Genomic DNA, 23,567 nt, shown 5'->3' with positions numbered 1-23,567 from the left:
GGGGGAACTTTATCAAAGTTCTATAGAAAGGAGACTTTGAAAAAAAGCAGAGAGAGAACTTACCTCAAAATCTAATCAGGGAATTAGTGCAGTAATTGTACAAGCTGGCAACTTTGCTGGACTGCCCTACCCTTCCCACAGCCGCGTCACTCGGAGCCCCCTTTTACTTCCCTCTTGGAGCTCCTTCCCTTCTCCGGGTCCAGCAAAGTTGCCAGCAAACTGCTCCGACGGCGTGCGAGAGGGGAAAAGACGATGGGAAGTCGGGGTGGGTGGGTTCCTCTCTCGCACGCCGTCGGAGCAGTTTGCTGACAACTTTGCTGGACCCGGAGAAGGGAAGGAGCTCCAAGAAGGGAAGTAAAAGGGGGCTCCGAGTGGCGCGGCGGTGGGAAGGGTAGGGCAGCTGCTTTCCCCGGGTCCAGCAAAGTTGCCAGCCAACTGCTCCAACGGCGTGCGAGAGAGGAAACCCCCCCCCCCGACTTCCCATCGTCTTTTCCCCTCTCGCACGCCATCGGAGCAGTTTGCTGGCAACTTTGCTGGACCCGGAGAAGGGAAGGAGCTCCAAGAAGGGAAGTAAAAGGGGGCTCCGAGTGACGCGGCAGTGGGAAGGGTAGGGCAGCTGCTTTCCCCGGGTCCAGCAAAGTTGCCAGCCAACTGCTCCAACGGCGTGCGAGAGAGGACCCCCCCCCCAACTTCCCATCGTCTTTTCCCCTCTCGCACGCCATCGGAGCAGTTTGCTGGCAACTTTGCTGGACCCGGAGAAGGGAAGGAGCTCCAAGAGGGAAGTAAAAGGGGGCTCCGAGTGACGCGGCGGTGGGAAGGTTAGGGCAGCTGCCTTCCCCGGGTCCAGCAAAGTTGCCAGCCAACTGCTCCGACGGCGTGCGAGAGGGGAAAAGACGATGGGAAGTCGGGGGGGGGATTCCTGCTTCATGAGTCTCCCCCCACCTCACCGGCTTCCCATCGTCTTTTCCGCTCTTGCAGTTGGCTGGCATGTTTGCTAGAGCCGGGGAGAGGAGGCAACTGCCCCACTCTTGCCACAGCCGCTTCGGTTGGAGCGCCCTTTGCCGCCGCACTTTGCCCTTTCCCACACTCGCCCAAGCCAGCAATGTCTGCCGGGCTCCCGCGGTGCGCCCTCTTGTGGTGACCCGGCGCCCTCTTGTGGTGACCCGAGTATAAGCCGAGGTCGGGTTTTTCAGCCCATTTTTGGGGCTGAAAAACTCGGCTTATACTCGAGTATATACGGTATATATATATATATATAGTTTGATTTAATTTGTGTGCTTTTTTTGTTTCTATTAACTAATTAGGCCAATTTATAGCATTAAAAAACTCTCCAAAAATTCACAATAAATACTTGTAAAATGCAAAATTCAAAGCATATTCTAGTTTCACAGCAGTTACAGATATATTAAGGTTATGGGGTTATAAAATCTGAACCAAAGGGAACTTTGAGCTGCTTTGGACAGTAAAATAAGAAACTTCTTTCTACCCTTGGCCTTCATTTTGGCAACATGTTAATGAAGCTGAATTGGCCAAGTAAAAGGAAAATATTTCATACAAGCTTTTTGTCTTTAAATATTACAGATTTTAAATGAAACAACAACCTGCAAATTAATCAAAAAGGTTTTCGAAAAGAAAGAGGAAAAGGGAAAAAAGACAGAATGATGTGATGGGAGAGACTAGGGAGATAAGGAGTTGAAATATGATAGGCGATGGATTAATTGCTATTATGAGGAAAGGACCTTGGCTTCTCCACATGAGGTAGATCCCTGAGTGGCCTTAGGAGGAGAGTAAGTTTAAAAAGAAAATAAGGGGAATTTACTCTATAATACAAGATGAATAACAAGTTGGTTAATAGCTTCAAGATGATTAATTAAGCCCCTGCGGATGCCGCAAAGTCCCTGTGGGGAACAGGGTCTTCAGAGGGACTTAGGGCAACCCAGACGTGTGGGGTCACTCATGAATTCGAATCCTAGAAAGAAAACTTGGACACATTTCTCTCCGGGTGAAATGACACAGTATAGAGCTGTGCATGCCCTTTTATTGGGGGGAATATGCAAATTGGGTAAGGTTATACGTATATGTCAAGTGGTATACAAACATCCAATAACATAACTCTAAAGATATGACATAACTTCCGAGTCCTTCCTATCTACATATGGCACGTAACTAGTTTCTACTGAACAAATGTCTCTTATGGCCAATTTCCTGGGTCCTTTGTTGTGAATATGGTTATTTTCCTGTTTACCACAAAGAAAGGTCTGTTATTGCTGCTTTCGTCCGGTGTGCCCCAGGAAATGTAAACATGCATCCTTTTATCACAGTTCTCATCCTGCTGGCACATTCTTGTTATTCAACGAGAGCTGCCTTGAACTGCTTTATGGCCAGTCACTTCCAAGCAGATCTCACCAGAAATGCAGACTCACCTTGTGACCTAAGTGCAGTCCTGTTCCTGGCTAATGGAATAAAAGTGTATAAGACATTTATGTTAGAAGTCCAGATATTAAATCCTATCCTAACATGATATGGCAGCCACAAGCCCCTATATCCAAAGATATAGGCAAAAGCAACTGGAACTCCTCAACTTACAACCAATCACATAACAACTGTCGGTAGTTATAATGGACTTTTAAAAAAAAAACAAACCACATATTTTTCTGTTTATAAGATGCACCCCTTTCCTCCCTAAAAGAGGCTGGTAATTAAGGTGCGTCTTATACTCTGAATGTAGCTCTCCCCTCCCCCCCCCCAGCCCTAACTAGCTGCTAACATTCTTCCCAGCTCTTAACCTTTCAGGCTCTTTCATTGTTTCTCCCTGTGAAGAATATTTTCCAAGCCCTATGTCTTTGCAGGTTTTTTTTTCATTGTTCTAACTTGCTGGGAGGAAGTTTCTTTTCAGCCCTAACCAGGTGCTAACGATGTTCCCAGCTCTTACCAGCTTGCAAGCTCTTTCACTGTTACTCTCTGCCAAGAATGTTCTCTAAACCCTGTCTTTGTAGGGGGTTTTTTCATTGCTTTACCTGCTCAGAATGTTTCTTTTCAGCACTAACCAGGTGCTAATGATATTCCCAACTCTTACTGGCTTGCAAGCTCTTTCATTGTTACTCTCTCAGAATAAAAGTTTTTTTAAGCCCTTAACAAGTGGATAAAATAATGTGCTGAAAGTGACCAGACTTAGGATGTTAGCCTAAGCAAGTTCTTTTCCCTATTTTTCTCCCCCAAAACTAAGGTGCATCTTATACTCTGAAAAATACGGTATTTATGAGCCGTATTGAAATAATCTCCCTCTGTCTATCTCTCTCTCTCACACACACACACGCACACACACACACACACATACCTTGTCATAATTTAATCACACATTTCATAAACCTGGCAAGTAGACATTCATATTGATTGCAGCATCTTGCAGTCATGTAATTACAATTTGAAATATTTGTTGCTATTTTCCAAAAGAAAGTGACAACAAAACACCCATTGGATAGTGATTTATGACTGAAATTCTGGGCTGAAACTAAAACAATAGAGTTGGCTCACATATGTAGATTTTCTGAACCTGGTTTACCCGGCCCCTAAATAAGGTCAATAAAGAAGGAATACATTTAAAACACCATGACTCCGTTGAAAAATGTGTTACTTTTAAAATAGTAATGAATTTTATTTAATCATTTAGTGAAATGATAAACTAAAGATGATATGACAAATGTCAACTTAAAAGGTGAGAAAAAATTAAAATGTAGAGTCCAAAATTCTTGATGAAACTTTAAGAAGAAGAAATATTAAAAATAAAAATAAACCAGCTACCAAAGCCTGTTGCCTTGACTTGAGGTTTTTAGATATTTTATATTATAGTATTCAGCTTATGATTTCTATGTGATTTATCCAGCTATTGATTTTTACCTTATTGTTTTGTTCCCCAGGACAGTCAACTGAAGACTATTACCATAGTATTTATAGGGTGTATCTTATTAGTGCAATGTAATCCATCTTTGTTAAGTTCTATATAAGATATATATAACATTTGGCAATGTATGATGCAATCACTCTATCACCAGTTCTGTAAATCAGAAACTGTTGCTTTCTGTTGGGCAGACAATTAATCAGTTACATGTTATATTACTGATTAAGTTCAGATTGTCAAGCAAGAGACAAATAATGTGTTTGTTTATTATATTTCATTAGTGCATATTTCATTTAAATATGCTAGTCACTTGAAAATTGAAAATCCTATTGCAGTGATGGCAAACCTTTTAGAGACCGAGTGTCCAAAGTATGTGCCTGTGTCCAAGCTGCAAGGTGTGGACACATCCATTTGTGTGCCCCATGCATGTGCATGTGTCCAACGTATGCATGGAAGAGATCCAAAGGCCAGCTGACAGAGCTGGGCGATGGTGCACATGCCCAAAGAGAGGATTCTGCGTGCCCTCTCTTGTTCACCACAACTGTCCTATTGCTTCATGAACAAAATCTAATACATATGCAGAGTGTTGTGTGCATTGAGTGGCTGCACTCTGTGTTTTGATTTTGCTTGCCATCTAAAAGTGTTTGTGCACATGCAGGTATCTAGTTTAATGGCATTTAGAAGATTTCTTGATTTGTGTTAATTTTTCTCCCACACTTCTCTTACATCCTAAGCAGTGATGGGCTACCAAAATTTTTATTACCACATTGTGGGCGTGGCTTATACATTTTGTTTGAACATTTTTCAGTGCAAATTGGGTGCTCTGGGGTGGAGCTCCAAATTTTGCTACCGGAACTGTGTTCTTGACCGTTCCCGTAGGAGCCCATCACTGGTCCTAAGTCAGCATTTAATATACATATTCTGCTTCTCCCTCCAGTCCAAACCCCCCATAATGCTTTGTGTAAGAATACAATTCCATCATAACGGTTTAAAAGCAATGAGAATAGGTCCACAGATCCTAGGTGGAAAAACAGTTAACCTCCAAAATTGATTTCTCAGAGACTCCAAAACTTTATGGCATATCTTATTTGCTTTTCTGTTTTATGCAGCAAGGAATACAATATTACCATTCTGAGACCTGAATTGATAATTAACCTTCCATATATTAATTGGTATAAATCACAGATCTTTTAAGGTGTAGTACATTTATTCAATTAGTATGCAGTGAAAGTGATATGCAGGGGTATCTTGGTACTCCTTGTTAATTGATTCCAGGAGGTTCAATGAGTACCAAAAATGATGAGTACCAACACATTTTCCCTATAAGGAATAATATAGTGAGTCACAAGGCAGCCAACACTGATTTCTAGTTTATTCATTGAGCACCAGGAGAAAATGTTCATGTCAAAATATGTTGAGTACTAAATTCAATGAGTTTCAAAGCAGCTGAGTACCAAGGTACCACTGTAATCGGATGATGCTATTCAACAGTTTATAGGATAAAATAATTTTTACATTGTATAAAATATCTAAATATTAAATATTAAAAATATCTAAATATTAAAAAGTTATACTTTTATTGTGCCAATCATACACTTTCTTAATTAAAACATATATTTAATGATCTGCTGTGACAGATGTTGGATCTGTGGAGGGTCTAGCATATCATAGGGCTTGGGATACTTTGTACTGGACCAGCTCTACTACATCTTCTATTACAAGGCACACAGTTGATCAGAAACGAAGAGGTGCTTTCAACAGAGAAGCTGTAATAACGATGTCTGAGGATGACCACCCACATGTATTAGCCCTTGATGAATGCCAAAAGTAGGTACCATGTTCCTACATTTTTTACTGGTTATATACCTTCCTGCTAACACAATTTTGTTCACAATTATTGCATTGTGAACAAATGACTTATTTTCTTCTTTCTTGAGCCACTGTATTCAAGAGTACGTGGCTATACTTTACCTCTTGGGATTATAGTTAACATGTTTCCTTTCATTGTGTTGATTATTAGAATAAGGATTTTTTTAATTGGTTTCATTACTACTTGTTTCATATAAAATATTCAATCATGTTAGTCAGGGAATGAGTTACCCTTTAATGTATGATTCTTAAGCATGATCTGACTTCATTTTTGGTCTTATTTTTTATTTATTCATTCATCTCATTCTATAACTATGCTGAAGTGTTATGTACTTTGTAATTAATCCACTCAGATTTTTAATTTCCAAAAGTTCTCCAAAGAGCGATGGCAATTGCAGATCTTATATTTTGCTATACTGCTTGAATGTTGGGCATTATTCTTTCCCACACAAAAACACTAAAGTATCTGGTAAATCATTATTTAACATTTTATTGTAAGGTAATAATTACTTTTCTTTACATTTACCAAATTTCGTGCTCTAAAATTTTCCTTTGTATTTGACAATTGATGGTCTATAGCAGTGATGGCGAACCTATGGCACGTGTGCCACAGGTGGCACACGTAGCCATATCTGCTGGCACGCGAACTGTTGCCTTAGCTCAGTTCCAATGTACATGTGTGTGCTGGCCAACTGATTTTTGGCTCGCACAGAGGCTTTGGGAGGGCATTTTTGGCTTCCAAAGGTCCTCTGGGGGGGATGGGGGAGGGTGTTGTCACCCTCCCCCAGCTCCAGTGAAACCTTTGGAGCCTGGGAGGGCAAAACACAAGCCTACTGGACCCACCAGAAGTTAGGAAACAAGCCATTTCTGGCTTCCATAGGGCCTCCGGGGGGCAGGAGAAGCTGTTTTCACCCTCCCCGGGCATTGAATTATGAGTGTGGGCACTCGTGCATACGCGATAGCGGATGCGCAAACTCTTTTGGCACCCAAGGGAAAAAAAGTTCGCCATCACTGGTCTATAAAGTATATGAATATCACATAATACGACCTTCCAAGATACCTTTATTTTTAACAGTATTAGTCCATGAAAACTAGTATGCACCCTATTGATGTATTGTTAGCTGTGATTTATACACTGCTCAAAAAAATAAAGGGAACACTTAAACAACACAATGTAACTCCAAGTAAATCAAACTTCTGTGAAATCAAACTGTCCACTGATTGACACTCAATTTCACATGCTGTTTTGCACGTTCAATGTTGTACAGAACAAAGTATTCAATGAGAATATTTCATTCATTCAGATCTAGGATGTGTTCTTTGGGTGTTCTCTTTATTTTTTTTGAACAACATATATACATTTATGTCATATTATGTGAAATATGAAATGTATTTTTAATGTGGAAATTATGTTTTATTTTTAGTTTAATGTTTTGGACTAATTGGAATGAGCAGAATCCAAGCATCATGAGAGCTACATTGAATGGCAAAAATGCACAAGTTGTAATCAGCAATGACATCTTAACACCAAATGGACTTGCAATTGATCACAGGGCTGAGAAACTGTATTTTTCTGATGGTAGTTTGGGAAAAATAGAAAGGTGTGAATATGATGGATCACACAGAAATGTAAGATCATAAAACTAACTTTTAGAAATGTATTGATATTTCTATAATAAACATTGGTAATATTTATTTTTTGCAAATAATAATAATGATGATGATAATAATGATAGTGATAATAATGATAATAATGACAATAATGATATTAATGATTATTTATTATTATTATTATTATTACTACTACTACTACTACTACTACTACTACTACTACTACTACTACTACTATTATTGCAGTTTCCTGAAATAACACCAGGGGAATTGCAAAAAACTGCCCTACTCAGAACATTGTACATTTTAAGTAGATACTTGGTTGATATCTAGGATGCTGGCAGTAACCAGTATCAACTGTCAACACCAGTCAATGATATTTGTGACACATTTTTATATGCTCAGATGACTGAGTTTCATGTTTAGTGAATAAAAGAGATTATTATTATTATTATTATTATTATTATTATTATTATTATTATTGATGATGATGATGATGATGATGATGATGATATCATCATCTAGATGGATAGTATAATAGGAAAATATTGGGTGACCAAGAAAGTACTTAACTTTTTTCTAGCGAGGCTTATGCCAATTAGAAAAAAGGTATAAAGTGTATTGGAACATTTCAAATAGAAACAAATTATAATTTTCTATTTTACATTTGTGAGGAGATATTTGAGGTTCTTATTGTTATAATAAATCTGTTTAATGCCAATGCTACATTTTTTAAATTCTTTAATCTCGCAAATCTAGCACAATTTGATTTTCTATTTATATATATGTTTAATTTCTGTACAATAATGACCACATATTACCGTGTTTCCCTGAAAATTAAACTCTGTCTTACATTTTTTTGAATGCTGAAATAAGCGCTTGGCCTTATTGCCATGCACTCAAAAGCCCAATTGGGCTTATTATCAGGGGATGTCTTATAATAGGGAAAACAGGGAAAACATTATTTATTTCTATGTTATTGAGGTGTTCACATGCAAATTATAATTTTATTGTGAATTTTAATATACAATTGGATATATATTTATGGATATATCCTTATATCCAAAGGTTGTGCATACGCCATATTGCATTAACAGCATACAATGCTTCCTAAGAGATCCTAGAAAAGAGGTACAGGTAGTGCTTGACCTACAACTGGTCACTTAGCAACCATTCAAGAACCCACCCACTCACCCCCAAAAAAGCAGGACCCAAGTTCAAAATTATGCAATTCCCTACAGTGTTTCACCCTTTATAACCAACTGCAAGGATACATCAGCACATCTCTCTCACACACACCTTTCACCCTGCCTGGTCTTGGCTGGGCCTCCCAAAGCCTCTCTATGACCCTTGGGATTCCACCAAGCTGTGCTGTACTCTTAATCTGGCCATTCAGCCACACAAGGACTCAATCTGTTTCTCAGACATATCCAAGGCCCAGCAGCATCCAAGTTACCTTTCATTTTTTGCATAGGAGGCTGACCAATGCCATGCAATATGATGCTCAACTTTTTTACTGAGGCTGCTGGCCTTTTGACAACTGCATGTTTCCTGAAGGCCTGTGTAGCCAATAACAGAGTTCCGGATCGATCTTTGTTATCAGCTGCGGAGACCTTTCCCAAAGGCCTTTCCTGGAGGCCTCTGCAGCTGATAACAGAGCTCCAGATCGACCTAGAGCTCTGTTATTGGCTACACAGGCCTTCAGGAAAGTCTTCCTGGCTGCAGAAGAAATGGGCCAAGATGTGAGAGGCCTGTAGGCAACTGTCCAAAACCGAAGAAGTTTCTGAAGACCTCTGACAGGGAAAAGGAAGCTGGGAATGAGCACACAAGTGAACTTCTGGTTGGCCCATTGGGCTGTTTTTGCTATGGGGAGAGCGAAAACAGCCAAAAAGAAGTCTGAAAATCAGCTGGCCAGCAAACTCATGCATGCTGGAGCTGACATAGAGCAACAACTTGCATGCTGTCAGGTATGACTCTGTGTTGTGGCACACATGCCATAGGTATCGCCATCACTGTCTTAGTAAGTAGTACTTCTTGTGAGACTATGCAGTTTTTTAAGGAGACTTCCCAAACTCCACCCAAAAAAATGGTTTCTTCTTAAAAACTAGAACCCTGTACAGTCTCATAAGAAGGGTTACTTTCTAGGAGAATAGCATGAGGTTGGCATGAGCTTAACAGTCTCTGTAAGAAAGGTGAAATTCCCATTGTATTAGATGGGGTCGTTTACAAAAAACAAAAATATAAAGTTGGATAAGATACTTTACTTAATGTTCATCATAATATATGATTGTAATGGCCAGGCTTTGTTACGGGTGTAGGTCCAATTCTACATGTATTAAATAAGGTACACAAAACAATTTTAATAGGCAGAGTTAGGTAAATGGCATGAGATAATTTCCCATTCAAGTGTGATTCACATACCCTCAAGATGGAGGTTTCCTTTTAGCAATAGTAACCAGAAAATGGGAAATATTTCAAATATAGGAATTTGATTTAATTAATTTCCATCTCTAATTAGCTGATATTTCTTTGTGCATTATTTTCACTCAAAACAAATAAATTTTCTATTTCACAGATGAAGTATTTCCATATTCAGTCTAGATAAAATATATGATGATATACTGATGAAAAAAATGTGTTCTAAACTATTTATCATTTATTTTTATGTGATCTTGTTATTGTATATATACTAGCAATGTTCAATTAATTTAATATAGAATCAAATACTCTTTCACTATGAAGGTTTCCATATTAATTAAAAATAAAATAGAAATATTGAAAAATAGATAATTTTACATTTAATTAATCACTTTATTTTTTCAAATCAGGTGATAGTCAGAACTGGACCTGGCACCTTTCTCAGTCTAGCTGTATACAATGCTTGGATCTTCTGGACAGACTGGGTGAGAAGAGCTATACTGCGATCCAATAAATATACAGGTGGAGATACAAAAATTCTTAGATCTGATATCCCACATCAACCTATGGGCATCATAGCTGTTGCTAATGACACTAACAGCTGTAAGTTACTGAGTACAACATCAGTATTTCTTTACTGGTAGATTTCAGTAAATTCAGTAAAAGGATTGTTTTTGCCGTTCATTATACTGTTCACTTTTAGATACATAGCCTTTATTATAGAGAAAAGATAATTATCACAGAAGTAACAGTCTTAATTTGAAACAGTTTTCAAATTATTTTTTCCAGATGAGACAGCAAGTTCTCTTGAAAAAAGCATTCAATTTTTTCCCTTGCTTGAAATGCGAAATCTGTGGGAATTTTTATGAAAACTAATTGAAATACCCATCCATTGGCTGGTAGGGCTACACTCCAAGAGACAAGCCCGTCCTCTATCTCTCTCTCTCCCAAGTAGCAGGCTAACAAGAATAGAACAGCATAGAACAGAATAGAATAGAACAGAACAGAAGAGAACACAAGGAATTTGTCATTGGTGCATATGCTCTCAGTGTACATAAAAGAAAAGATACATTTGTTAAAAATCATGAGGTACAACACTTAATGATTGTCCCAGGATACAAATAAGCAATCAGGAAACAATATTAATACAAATCACAAGGATGCAAGTAACAAGTTACAGTCATACAGTCATAAGTGGGGGTGAGATGGATAATAGGAACCATGATAGGATTAATGGTGATAGTAATGCAAACTTAGCGAATAATTTGACAGTGATGAGGGAATTAATTGTTTAGTAGAGTGATGGTATTCGGGAAAAAACTGTTCTTGTGTCTAGTTGTCCTGCTGTGCAGTGCTCTATAGCAGTGATGGCGAACCTATGGCACGTGTGCCAGAGGTGGCATGCAGAGCCATATCTGCTGGCACACGACTTGGTGCCCTAACTCAGCTCCAGTGTGCATATGTGTGCTGACCAGCTGATTTTCAGCTCACATGGAGGCTTGGGGAGGTCATGTTAGCTTTCTAGAGGGCCTGTGGGGGAAGGGAAAAGCTTCTGGAACCTGGGGGAGGGCAAAAAATGTGCCTACCAGACCCACCAAAAGTCAGGAAATGGCCCATTTCTGGCCTCCAGGGGGCCCCTGCAGGGGTGGGAGAGACCGTTTTGCTCTCCCCAGGCATTGAATTATGGATGTGGGCACTCATACATGTATGATAGCACACATGCACAAGCTTTTGGCACCTGAGAGAAAAAAGGCTTGCCACCACTGCTCTATTGCATTGTTTTGAGGGTAGGAGTTGAAACAATTTATGTACAAAATGCAAGGGGTCAGTAAATATTTTCATAACTCACTTTGTGGGTTAAGGAAGTATACAGGTCTGGGATGGCTATTGTGGAGATAGGTTGCTATAGCTTACTTTCAGACTTGCAGCAGAACACATTTAGGTCCTTTTCCAGTGGCTGATTTTCTTCAGCTTGGGAAGGAGATTTGCTGTAAGCAGGGATATTTTTAAGAGTTTTCCACATGTTTGCTGGTTCATTTGTTGCGAACTGATTCTTTAGTTTTTCAGAATAACTTCTTTTTGCTATTCTGTTCTCTTTTGTTAATACATTTCTGCCTTGATTGTACAGCATTACATCATCTTTCTGTAGGCTTTGTTTTTGGAATGATGTAATCGGTTACGTTTAGTTGTGAACCAAGGTTTATTGTTACTGTATATTTGCAAGTTCCTGGGCAGTGCACAAAGGTATTAACAGAAGCTGACATATAATGTTACAGTATTTGTGAGTTAATCTAGGTCTGCAGAGGTATCTTCAAAAATATTCCAGTCCATGCAGTCAAAACAAGCCCGTGCCTTTAACTTTGCCTCTTCAGTCCAAGTCCTCCCTGATTTAATTGTTGGTTTTGTGGCTTTAAATCTTTGTCTGTAAGCAAGTACAAGGAGATTCATGCAATAATCAGAGTGGCCTGCGGCTGCTCATATTAAGGACCGATAAGCATATTTTAGTGTTATCTAGCAGTGGTCTAGAGTATTGTTGCTTCTAGTATGTTCTGTCTGGGTCCCCCCAGACGCCAACACCAACCAAAAAGAGTAGCCAGACACACTGGTAAAAAGCAAAGGCAGTTTATATACTGGAAAGCAAACACAGGTAACACAAACTGTTCTTACAGACAGGAACACGATGAAGCTTCACAGAGGTTTCACGAAGGCCAGGCAATAAAACAGGATTCTTGCTGGCAAAAACAACGCTGGAGATAATAAAACCCACGCCTCCCCCAAGTCTTCCAGACTTCTAGGCCACAAGCCAAGATCAGAGACGCCGAGGATCGAAGAAAGGTCACAGGACTCCCAATTGATAACTCTCCACAAGACTGTAAGGGCGGGCCTGCCTTTTCAACCCTGCTGAGGAGAACCACACCCAAACCCAGCTGTTGCCAATTCAGGGATGGAAATACCTTTCTAATTGGCCCCGTCTTTGAGCTGCTCCTCGCTGCCTCATGTCTATTATAGCCTGTGCGTCTTCATCCAATGAATCCAGGCTACTAGCTGGGGAGAGCACCCCCCCCCCGGGGGTCTCAGGCTGCTCTCTCTCCCTCCTCCTCTTCCTGACGTTCCTCTCCCCCGTATAGACTCCAAGTTTTCATCACAGAATTTTTGTATTTTAGTTACGTCTTGAAACCAGCTGTGGTACACACACACACACACACACACACAAGCTCCTCCCCTCGCCCTGATAATTCTACAATCTTGCCTGCTCTAAGTATCTGAAACCCTGGTATATGCATGCTATTGCATGCTGTCAGTTATGGCTCTGTGTTGTTTCCTCATTTATCCAAGATTCAATAAAGCATAGGACAGATGCATTATGAAAATCAGTCTTCTGAGAGGGGCGGCATACAGATCTATTAAACTATAATAAACTATAAACTATCTGTTTCAAAGGAGTATTTCATCTATCTTGTTAGCAAGTTAATGTAAATTGGTAAGAAAGATTGAAGGGAGTGGAGATTTTTTAAATTCCCTTATTCCTTAGTCTATTTAAAATTCCTGCCCTTTTACCTCTTCATCTCTGCCATCTGCATTTGCTTTTGGTGATGCTTAGTTTTGGGAATTAGCTTCCTTCTGTGTTAGAATCTCCTCTATATTTGTAAAGACAAATGGGGATGGGATTACAAAAGTTGCTCCTTAAAAAAATGTTCCTTAATTCTTAGCAGATGGTCTCATGGGTATGAAATCCATAGAGAATCACAGGGAATAATAGAAAATAAAGAAACCATTTGAGAGCATTTCACTGAGGCAGCCTTCATCAGCGCCATCTTGGATTATTTCATCCATATTGGATTACTTTAATGCCATAACAACAACAACAACAACAACAGTGTTTAATTAAAAATTGCCACCTGGTTCAGGTTACCTGATTTCTTTACTGTTTCCATAATTAACACTGAGAATTATTTAAGATGTTTTTCATATTTTTCATTAGGCATACTTTCATTAAATGTTGGATAACCATCTGTCTGAATAGTGTAGGGTTTCCTACCTAAGCAGGAGGTTGGACTAGAAGATCTCCAAGGTCCCTTCCAACTTTGTCATTGTTGTTGATGATGTTATTATTACTATTATTATTTCCAACATTTCATCTCATATTCAAACCCTCCTTCCAAATTAGCAAATTTTGTTGTTATATAAAAAAACCTGTTATTTATTTACATAAATACATCAATCTTCCATTCCTGTTTCAAATTTGGAAATTACCATGTCTTTTGATTTGCAATATAATTTATATCTATTTCATATTTATTTATGGATGAGAATTCTGCTAAAATAATTAAGATCTACACTCTTAATACTGGAAGCCACCTTATTTTTACCGTAGTGGAAGTTAGATTTCACAGGGAGCTTTAGATTACCATGGTTACATTGATGAAGAAAAAAGGAAGAGTAATTCCTGATATTTACTCTTTGAGAATAGATAATATTTTGTCTCTTCAGTCTATGAAAAATCTTCAGTTGCCTGTCAATTATTTCTTTCTCACCAGAATAGTAAGTTGTTGTTTAGCATGGAATCTAGTTTTGGTTCAGACATCATTTGTGGGCTTTTTCATTTGGCATATCCTAATGCAGAAATGCAGTGGTGCAGTGGTGTGAGTGGCAGCAGTCTTACTTGCCAGTTTCCAGGCCTTTTTGCTTTTGCGCATGTGCGGAAGCAAAAAACCCCCCCGGAAATCACACACGTGCACATCATTGTGCAAGGTTCGGCTTCTGCACATGCTTGTAGCCGAATCCTGCATTGGGCATGCACACACAGTGTGCACGCACACACTCCCACTCTCCTGGCCCATTCTGGTAGCACGGGAAATGGTGGCCCACCGCTGTATATATATATATGTATACGTATATGTATATGTAGAGAAGGGCTACCAATTTTTTTATTACCACACTGTGGGTGTGGGTATGCATTTTCTTTCAACATCTTTCAGTGCAAATTGGGTGCTCTGGGTGGAGCTCCATTTTTGCTACCCCACTGCATTTCCCCCGTCCAGGCAGTAGCCCACCCCTGTGTATATGTGTATGTATGTGTACATCTTATCAAACTTGTTCCCTTGTATTTTATTTTCAAAGAGTTATTTTTCTGATAGATGATTGTTGCTCCTTACTGACCTTACTTATCTCCCTGCTTAAGCTCCTTGATTTTGTGGCTTGGTTGACAGTTAAGTTCTCTAAGCTTATGATCTTGGAAGACTTCATGTTGCCTTGTCTGGGGGTGTGAAACCTGAGATAGTTCAGGAGTTTATGACCACCGTGATAGCAGTGGAACTGACATATGGCTATTGTTTGCCTGTGTCATGGTTAGAACACATTATTTTTGCCCTAGAATCCCCTGGTCTGCTCTAATTAGAGAGATGTTAAACCTATTCACCTGGTCGGTCCCAAGTGACTTATGGACCCCATTGGTTTTCAGATTGAATTTTTGATTATTCTACACATTCTGAGTCACTATTTGGAATGAAGAGGCTGTACCCTATTTGGATCAAATCATCACAAAGTGGCCTCTTCTAATGAACCACGTGTTCTTAGATCCTTGTTTTACCAAGGAACTTGCTTTACCAAGGAACTAAGAGAAATAAAGTTCAAGAAACTCCAGAAAAACGCTTGAAGCATTTTTGGATGTCAATAATGAATGAACCTGAATAAACACAAGTTAGAGTTGCTGTTAGGGACTATGTACCTTGTAGCTGCAGAGGCAGTAAAACATTAGTATTTTTCTTTCTTATTATATCCATATATAGTTGCCTAGTGATCCAGTTAAAGTGACACCGTTCCTTCTGAGAAAGGTTGAATGAGAGATTTTCCTTCAAGACTACTATAAAAAATATGTGAGACATTTGTCAACTAAAGTCACTTGCTGGTTTTGAGCCTGATCCCATGGAAGTGACTGGTTCAGTCTGATTTGGTTATCTGGGTTGAGCTTGGTCTTGTTTATTTTAATGATGTGGACAGGATTCTCAACCATTTGTATGTTGGACTCTGGTTTTGTAAATGTTTTTTCAAGAAATCACATGGATGATCTTTGCAGTGGTGAATTCATTTTGAAAGATTGGGTGGGTGGGTGTCCCATTACTGTTTAAAGAGGCTGTTTATCCTGTCTTTATGAAGTGGTTGTTTGAACAACTCCATTCTTTCTTTCAGAGGGTAGGTGGTTGAAAAGGTGGTTGAACTGCAGCTTCAAACAATCATGGAGAAAATTGATAATCTGGCCTTTTCAGTCTTGACCTTTTCAATCTTAATCTTGACCTTTTCAGTCAAGTTTCAGATTGAGTACAGAATCAAAGTGGCATTGATCATATATATGGATTACGTCTGATAGGAGTGGGATGGGAATCTTGCATCCATCTTGGCTTTCCTTTATTCTTGGTGGCTTTTAGTACTTCAGTCACCCTATTCTTCTGGACCACTCCAAAGATTAGGAATGGGGGGGGGTCATTATTCTGGACCACTCCAAAAATCAGGGGGAGGGGTTGTGTGTTCACAATTTGCACTGGTTTTTCTGCTTTCCCAAAGACAAGTTCTACATTGTAAATCTAGAAAAACAGTGATCTATATAGTTCATTTTTTGGGGAGGAGTCTCCAGGTTCAATGATCTCTTATTTAATATCTTAATGAAGCCACTAGGTCAGGTCACCTGTCATCATGGGGTATCATGGGGTATCACCTGTCAGCGTAGGGTATCATGAATATGATGAGAATAAACAGCTCTACATCTTCTCACAAGGCTGACCAAGGGCTACTATAGAAGTCTTGTCTCAGTGGGAGTAGTCTCAGTGGATAAGGAAGAACAACTTTCAATTTAAACTTGGCAAGACTTAGTGGCTACGCAGTTTAGGGGTCCCTCATTGCTTCTGAATATGATAACAAACAATAACAGTGTACAATCTGGGTATTTATTTGGATTCATGGTTCCTATTCGAAGAAAACAGGTACAGTAGTTCTCAATTTATAACCATAATGGATCCCACCCACTGCAGTCATCGCAGTCATAAAATCAGTCAGTCATGTGACTGACCTGATTTTATGACCTTTTTATGATGGTTAAATAAGCACCACAGTCTTATGTGAAATTCAGCAATGTTGCAATCATGAGACTACAAAGAGGAGGAAATAATCAGAACTTCAGATTATTAGTGCCATTTTCAGGTCCATTGTAACTTTGGTCGCTAAGCAACTGGTTTAAGCTGTGGACTACTTGTAGATCGTAGTTGTGACCAAGAGAGCTTTTGCACTGTTCATGATCACTCACTTCTGAGTAGATTAGTGTAATGTGTTGCACATATATAATCCATGAAGACTATCTGGAAACTGCAACTTTTCCAGAGTGCACTCAAACATGTAATGTATTGGACTTGCTATGTTAAAAAGTTGTAAATATTGAAACAAGCTGTTCCAATGCAAATGGATTATTTGTTTTTAGTTATACAATCTTTTTTCGTCATCAGGTGAATTATCCCCTTGTGCTCAAATGAATGGAGGCTGTCATGATTTGTGTCTTCTGACACCTGATGGGCATGTTAATTGTTCATGTAGGGGTGACCGCATCCTTACAAATGAAAACAGATGTGTGTGTAAGTACAATTATAATCCATCCTCCGTCTCTTCCTCCTTCCCAATCCCCTCCCTCTTTCTTTTAGCATTAATGATGACTAAAAAATTAAAGCTAAGCAAAATTTCACAAGTTTCTTCATAAACAGAACAGAAAGAATTAAAGTTTTTTTAAAAAAAATTATAGGAAAAAAAACTCTCATAGATTCACCAATGTCGAAATAGATTTTTAAAGAGTAAATTTTCAAAATTAACATTTATTCATAGAATTAAAAGACAAATATTTTGTTACATTTCATTTTATATAAGCTTACTTGGGGAGGGAAGGATCAACATAAACTTGTACTTGTGTTTGCATATATTTTCTTTAACATATGTATTTTGATATACAATCTACACATTTTTAGCAAAATAATGATTGTATTCTAGTTTGCATTATACTGCCTGTTTTATCTACTAACCCCATAAAAAGTAGGACATCCAGAATGTTTGTTGTCAGAACTATTGTGTTGTGAATGAAACTTAATTTTTATTCAGTTAAGGAAGAAGTAATGTAATAGTGAAGACAGTGAAAAGCATGAGAAGCCTGGTACTGGAAGAGGACCAAAGGCTTTCACATCCAACATTCCATTTATTTATTTATTCATTCATTATATGTATATGCTGCATATCTCCATACCTCCCCAATAGAGTGACTATTCCCATATTGTTTTTGTTTACATTTATTATTCACCCAACTGTAATGAACTTTGGAAGTATACAAAATCAAACACACACACACACACAAACAATCCATAAAAATAACTTTTCCCCCCTGGAAGAAGAAGAAAATATTTTGCTTCTTATCTCTCTCCAGTTATGTTCCTCCAATTTCTTGTTCCTGTCTTCTGATAAATTATTGTATGCAGTTGTCCATAGATCCTTTATCTATTTTATGACAATATTTTGGGAATTAAATGCTATAACTTTGCTATTTCAGTACTGAATTGCTCTAAAGAAAATTTTCATTAATAAATTAATTTACAGTCACTATACTATAATTTGCAGTTTTTTATGACAAAGCTGCCCCCCTCTGGCAATATTAATTAAAAGTGAATGGGACATACAGTTGATTTATACTTATAAGAAACACGTTAATTAAGGCTGTAGACATTGTTGTAGTTCAGTGGAGTCTTAAAACAGCTGCAAAAATTATACCCTTAGAGATCAATTGATCTTGTATGGACAGATACCTGATTTCCAAGTTCCAAGTGAATCTAATTAAAATATCAGTATGTCACAATAACATTTTATTTAAATATAGCCTTAAAACTGTCACACTTAGACCAATAACACACTGCAGAGAATCGGATGTAGAGTTGATTTCCTACAAGTTCAAAACTGTAATTAACTTGGCAACATATCCAGGCATTAATTCTTTCTGAGGATACTCAAATGCTTAATTGACATAAATTTCTTACATGCTGGTTGTTAGGAAACCAATATACATTCCCTTATTATATGTATAAGTTTTCAAATCATGCATTAGATTGTCCACGTCAACAAAGCAATTAGAAAACAAATGTTGTCTATTGATTCACCAGGTTGCCATCTTTTTAGTTTCCAGTGCTGATTTAATTGTACAATTTTCAGTTTGGCTCTTGAACACTAACTGACCAATTCATGAACATATCTTGACTTCAATTCCATATATGTGTGCATTGATATAAAGTTAGCATGGACAGAGGCTGAGCCCATGATGTGTTTTGCATAGTGAGCACGATTGTCTTACATTCTCTTTCCAAAGAAGGAATGCTTTTATACAGGTATGGTTTTACTTATGTTCTGAACTTCAGTGAGATGAAAAACAGATACTTCAAAAATGGGGAGAAATAGTCTGAACAATCATTGAAATCCAAAATTATTTTTAAAAAATCCAACTTTGCATAAATCAAAACCCATTAATGGAACGGCAGTTTTGGTATACAATCGGTGCATGTCCTTTGAATCTATTCTGAATCTTTAGAGACTGTCTGAAATAGAGTGGGAACCTGTGAAGAGTGAGAGACAGTTGTATAAAACATAGCAGCTATTGCTAATAGAAACATTGCTAATAGAATCATGCCATAGCATTACACCAACAAATGAAATGTACACTTGTGCAGCATTCTACATTAAGTTATTGAGGCAGGAATATAACACTTGCGAAATAAACATGTGAGAAGAAGGTGTGGAAATACCTATACCGGGAAATTCAAGTTCAAGTTAGCAGAGTGTTAATAATTTGGAGGAGGGAAGGAAACTAAAAATAGAGTGCCAAGCCCCTTTTCTTGTTCCAGAGCAAGGAAAACACAAAGTTGTTCACTTTTTGATTGATTACAGTTTCTTGTAGAAAAACGTGTGGCAGAATATTTTTATTGGTTCATGGCTAATAGTCATGAATTTAAAAAGAGGACAAAAGAAGATTCTTAAGGCTTTCTAAATATTATGCTATAAAATTGCAATTTGAATTATATATTCTTTTGCACTCAGATACAGTGTAATAGCAAGTTTGAAGAAACAGAATGAGCCAGGTTTGGAGAAAATATAATTTGAATATAGAGTAGTTTGAACTGACTCATAATTAGTCCCATAGTCCTCTCAGTTCTTTGCTGAACACCACAATTCAACTGAGAACTAGTACCAGAAATTCATTGAGCACAAAGAAAGAGAGAAAGTTTGGAACAAAAAAATGTACAAATACCAGATACTTCCTGGTGTTTCAAGTTTGTATAGAGAAATAAGGTAACTAAAGAATTCAAGAGATAGGGAGAATAGGATTTTGATCCTGTAAATGAGACCCTGGCAACAGAAAAGATTAGGAGGTCATGCTAGAAAGTATTATGAAGCCTTGTAAGTCAAGCACATCTTAGATTGAATTTCAAGTGAAGCTGATATCCATAAGATTTCCTTGTGCCTAAGCAAAGGTGAACATTGTCATTGTTCAAATATAATAATAATGTTACATCCCATTCAATTCCTGTCCCACAGCCTCATCATTTGCAGGTTTTGGAATAAAATCAATCTAAATTCAGAGGTGGTATCCAGCCAGTTTGGACCTGTTCAGGTGAACTGGTAGAGAAAATTTTGAGTAGTTTGGAGAACTAGTTATTCTCCATTGACTCTGGAAGGAGAGTCCATCATGGGTTGTAAACCAATCCTATTGGTAGAGACTGAGTTAATTTAAATAATTAATTAACTGGCACCGCCCCCTTAGCAGCCCCCATGAGCCAGTTTTAAAAACTCAGTCTAAGTGTAGAGACTGTTGTTTTATGTACTCTGTGATTTTAATGTTTGAAATGTTTAAAATGTATATATTTATTAAAGTGGTACCGTTAATCTTTTCTTCTTTTGTCTTACTGCAGGTGTGAAGAAATTTTCAAGGGGTCTCTGCCCTCCGTGGGCACCACCCCCAGCGTTATCTCCTCGGGGGCCCCTTCCCTCAGCGGGTACCACCCTGATCGAGGAGCAACACAGCCCAGGGTCCCTGTCCTCCGTGGTCAGACCCGGCTGCGAGCTGAAGGTGGGGGGGTCCGTCCCCCCCACTGGGAAGCTTCGGAAAGTCGATCCCTGTCCTTATATTTGAAGAAAAAGCGGTTTGGCGGCGTGCCAGCGCCTCTCAGCTGTTCGGCGGCCGGAATTAAAGCCGCCGCCTCCGCCTCCGCGTTACTGTGAAAGCCGCCGTTTTTCTTGCTGCCGACAGTCTTTTGAAGAGGTTTTTCGGCGTTTGCAAGCGGCGTGCTGGGACCTGCCTTTCTAGCTTCGGCTCTTCGGCAGAGGAAGGGATCGCGTTTGCCTCAGAGCGCCGCCATTTTGGGCTGTCAAAAATAGACGAAAATGCCCGCGCTTTTTATTGTGGCCAGAGGCTGTGAGGTTCCTCTCCGCCTTTTTTATTAGGCGCGAATGAACTAGGCAGGCAGTTCTGCGCATGTGCAGTGCCTGCAAAGCTCCCGATCGCCATTTTTATTGTTCTGAGAGAGAGGCGAGTGTCGTGGAGCAGTGCTTTTGAAGTCTGTGGTGTTGTGATCAGCTCTAGTGAGTACTATGGAGGGTCACGCTACACCTGATAAGGTGACCTCTCCCTCGGTGGCCCCCAAAGAAAAGGCCAAGACTTCCAAGTCCAAGGACAAGTCTAGGACATCCCAGGCCTCCTCTTCATCAATTAAAGAGGCAGAGAGGCGTATCAAGGCCTTAGAGCAAAAACTTGAAGCTGCCCTTCATGTCACAGCAGTGCCCTCTGTGCCTTCTCAATTAACTATGGCCAGAGAGGTCTTGCCTCCTTTGCCTGCTATGAGGCCTGCTGAATCCTTCTCTGACAAAGACTGGTCTCCTGATAGGCAATTTACCATCAATCCGGTTCTGCCATCTCCAGGCCACAGTGGGCCTAGACCAGGCTCTGCATCACATTCAGTGAGGAGCTGCCAAGGGCCATCTGCTACTTTCACACCCACAGCAGCAGGGTTGCGAGCACAACCTGATTCCTGGCATCAGATGTCCCCATCAGTGCAGGATTTAATCAACAATGCCTATTCTCAGGGGATGGCAGCGGGGGTGCAACAAGTCACTCAGCAACCCCGCCCAGTGCAAAAGAACCTGTGGTGTGCACCGCCCCCCTCAGGTATGGGGTCTTGGGCTGAAGAAGCTAACCCTTTGGAGGAATCTGACAAAGATTATGAACTGTCTGATGATGAGACACCACCAGAGCAGCCTGTAGCTGCTGGACTTTTTAAGGCCTCCACTTTCAGGGTTTTGCTTCGTAAGGCCAAGCTAACTGTGGATTTACCAGGTCCTGCTAAACCAGACACCACGGATGGGACCAAACCAGCTACAGTCCTATTCAAGGAACCCCAACCTGAGTCAGAGCACATTCCATCCTCTGATATTATTGTACAAAGTGTAAAAAGATCCTGGCAACACCCAGCTGCAGCCCAGGGCCCTTCTGCAGTAGAAAGGAGATTCTACACTTGTGATGAGGAGGTGGAGAAATTATTGGAATTCCCTCCTATAGATCAGCCTGTCATGCAGCTGATTTCTAAGTCCTTTGTACCCTCTGAAACAGGGGATAGCTTGAAGCCTGAGGACAGAAAGGCAGAGGTGTTGATACGTAAAACGCATCAAATGGCGAGCTGGGGATTTCGAGCAGCGGCGGCTGCTTCCTTTTTCACCAGGGCGTCTATAGTATGGCTGCAGGAGATGCAGGCCCGGCTGGGACCGGATGAAAGCCGCCTGAGACAGGATCTGGGAAAGCTGTTGGCAGCAGCTGAGTTTTCTGCAGACGCCACTCTGCATGCTGCTAAATTTTCGGCCAGAAGTATGGCGGCCACTTTGGCATCGCGGCGCCTCCTCTGGCTGAGAAGCTGGCCAGCAGACCTAAAGTCGAAATGGAACCTGGCCTCGGCGCCCTTTCAGGGGGAAAAGCTTTTTGGGGAAGCGTTAGATCCCGTCCTTGTGGAAGACAAGGACAAAAAGAAGTCCCTCCCCAGAGCTTACAGGCGACAGGAGCGTCGTTATACCCCCTACCAGCGCAGGCCGTCCTTTCGGTGGGACTCTTCGGCTCCAACGGGTCAGAATACTAGACCCTACTCCCAGCCCCAGTATAATTCTAACACATTCCGGGGTGATAGAGCGCCCTTCCAGGATCGCCAGAGAGGGTATCAACAGGCGAGGCGGCCCTTTCGTGGAAACCAGAGGGGCTTCAAGCGCCCTAAATGACTCTGTTCATCAACACCTGGGAGGCAAGCTCCAGTTTTTCGAGGCCTCCTGGCGGACTACGTCCTCAGACAGGTGGGCGTTAGCAACTGTCTCCCAGGGCTTGCGTTTGGAGTTCCTCCAGCCCCCTCCATACCGTTATGTTCAGTGCCCAGTTCAGAGGGACCCCCACAAAAGGTTACAGCTTTCAAAGGAGATAGCCCATCTCTTGGAGATACGGGCGATAGAGGAAGTGCCCAGGCAAGAAAGAGGTACCGGCTTTTATTCAAGGGTCTTCCTTGTACCAAAATCATCGGGAGGGGTCCGCATGATCCTCAATTTAAAAAACCTCAACACTTACATCAAGTATCGACGGTTCCGGATGCATTCTCTTTCGACCATCTTGGCTGCAATCCGAAGGCAGGATCTATTGACGTCCATAGATTTAAAAGAGGCTTACTTGCATGTC

At 40.1% G+C, this 23,567-nt stretch overlaps 1 protein-coding gene across 1 annotated transcript in view; it reads left to right on the top strand.

Annotated features, from left to right (window-relative positions):
• LRP1B (LDL receptor related protein 1B) overlaps positions 1–23,567 on the top strand; it is a 1,143,506-nt gene that overhangs the window by 959,774 nt on the left and 160,165 nt on the right. Inside the window, exons 42-45 of the mRNA XM_070731453.1 lie at positions 5,536–5,725; positions 7,192–7,396; positions 10,207–10,399; positions 17,290–17,415. Coding sequence (XP_070587554.1) covers positions 5,536–5,725; positions 7,192–7,396; positions 10,207–10,399; positions 17,290–17,415 — 714 coding nt within the window. The remainder of the gene's footprint in view (positions 1–5,535; positions 5,726–7,191; positions 7,397–10,206; positions 10,400–17,289; positions 17,416–23,567) is intronic.

This window comes from Erythrolamprus reginae, chromosome 1 (assembly GCF_031021105.1).
Source record: "Erythrolamprus reginae isolate rEryReg1 chromosome 1, rEryReg1.hap1, whole genome shotgun sequence".
NCBI classification, from domain to species: domain Eukaryota; kingdom Metazoa; phylum Chordata; class Lepidosauria; order Squamata; family Dipsadidae; genus Erythrolamprus; species Erythrolamprus reginae.
The sequence above is the reverse complement of the archived record's forward strand: the minus strand, read 5'-3'. Positions and strand labels throughout refer to the sequence as shown.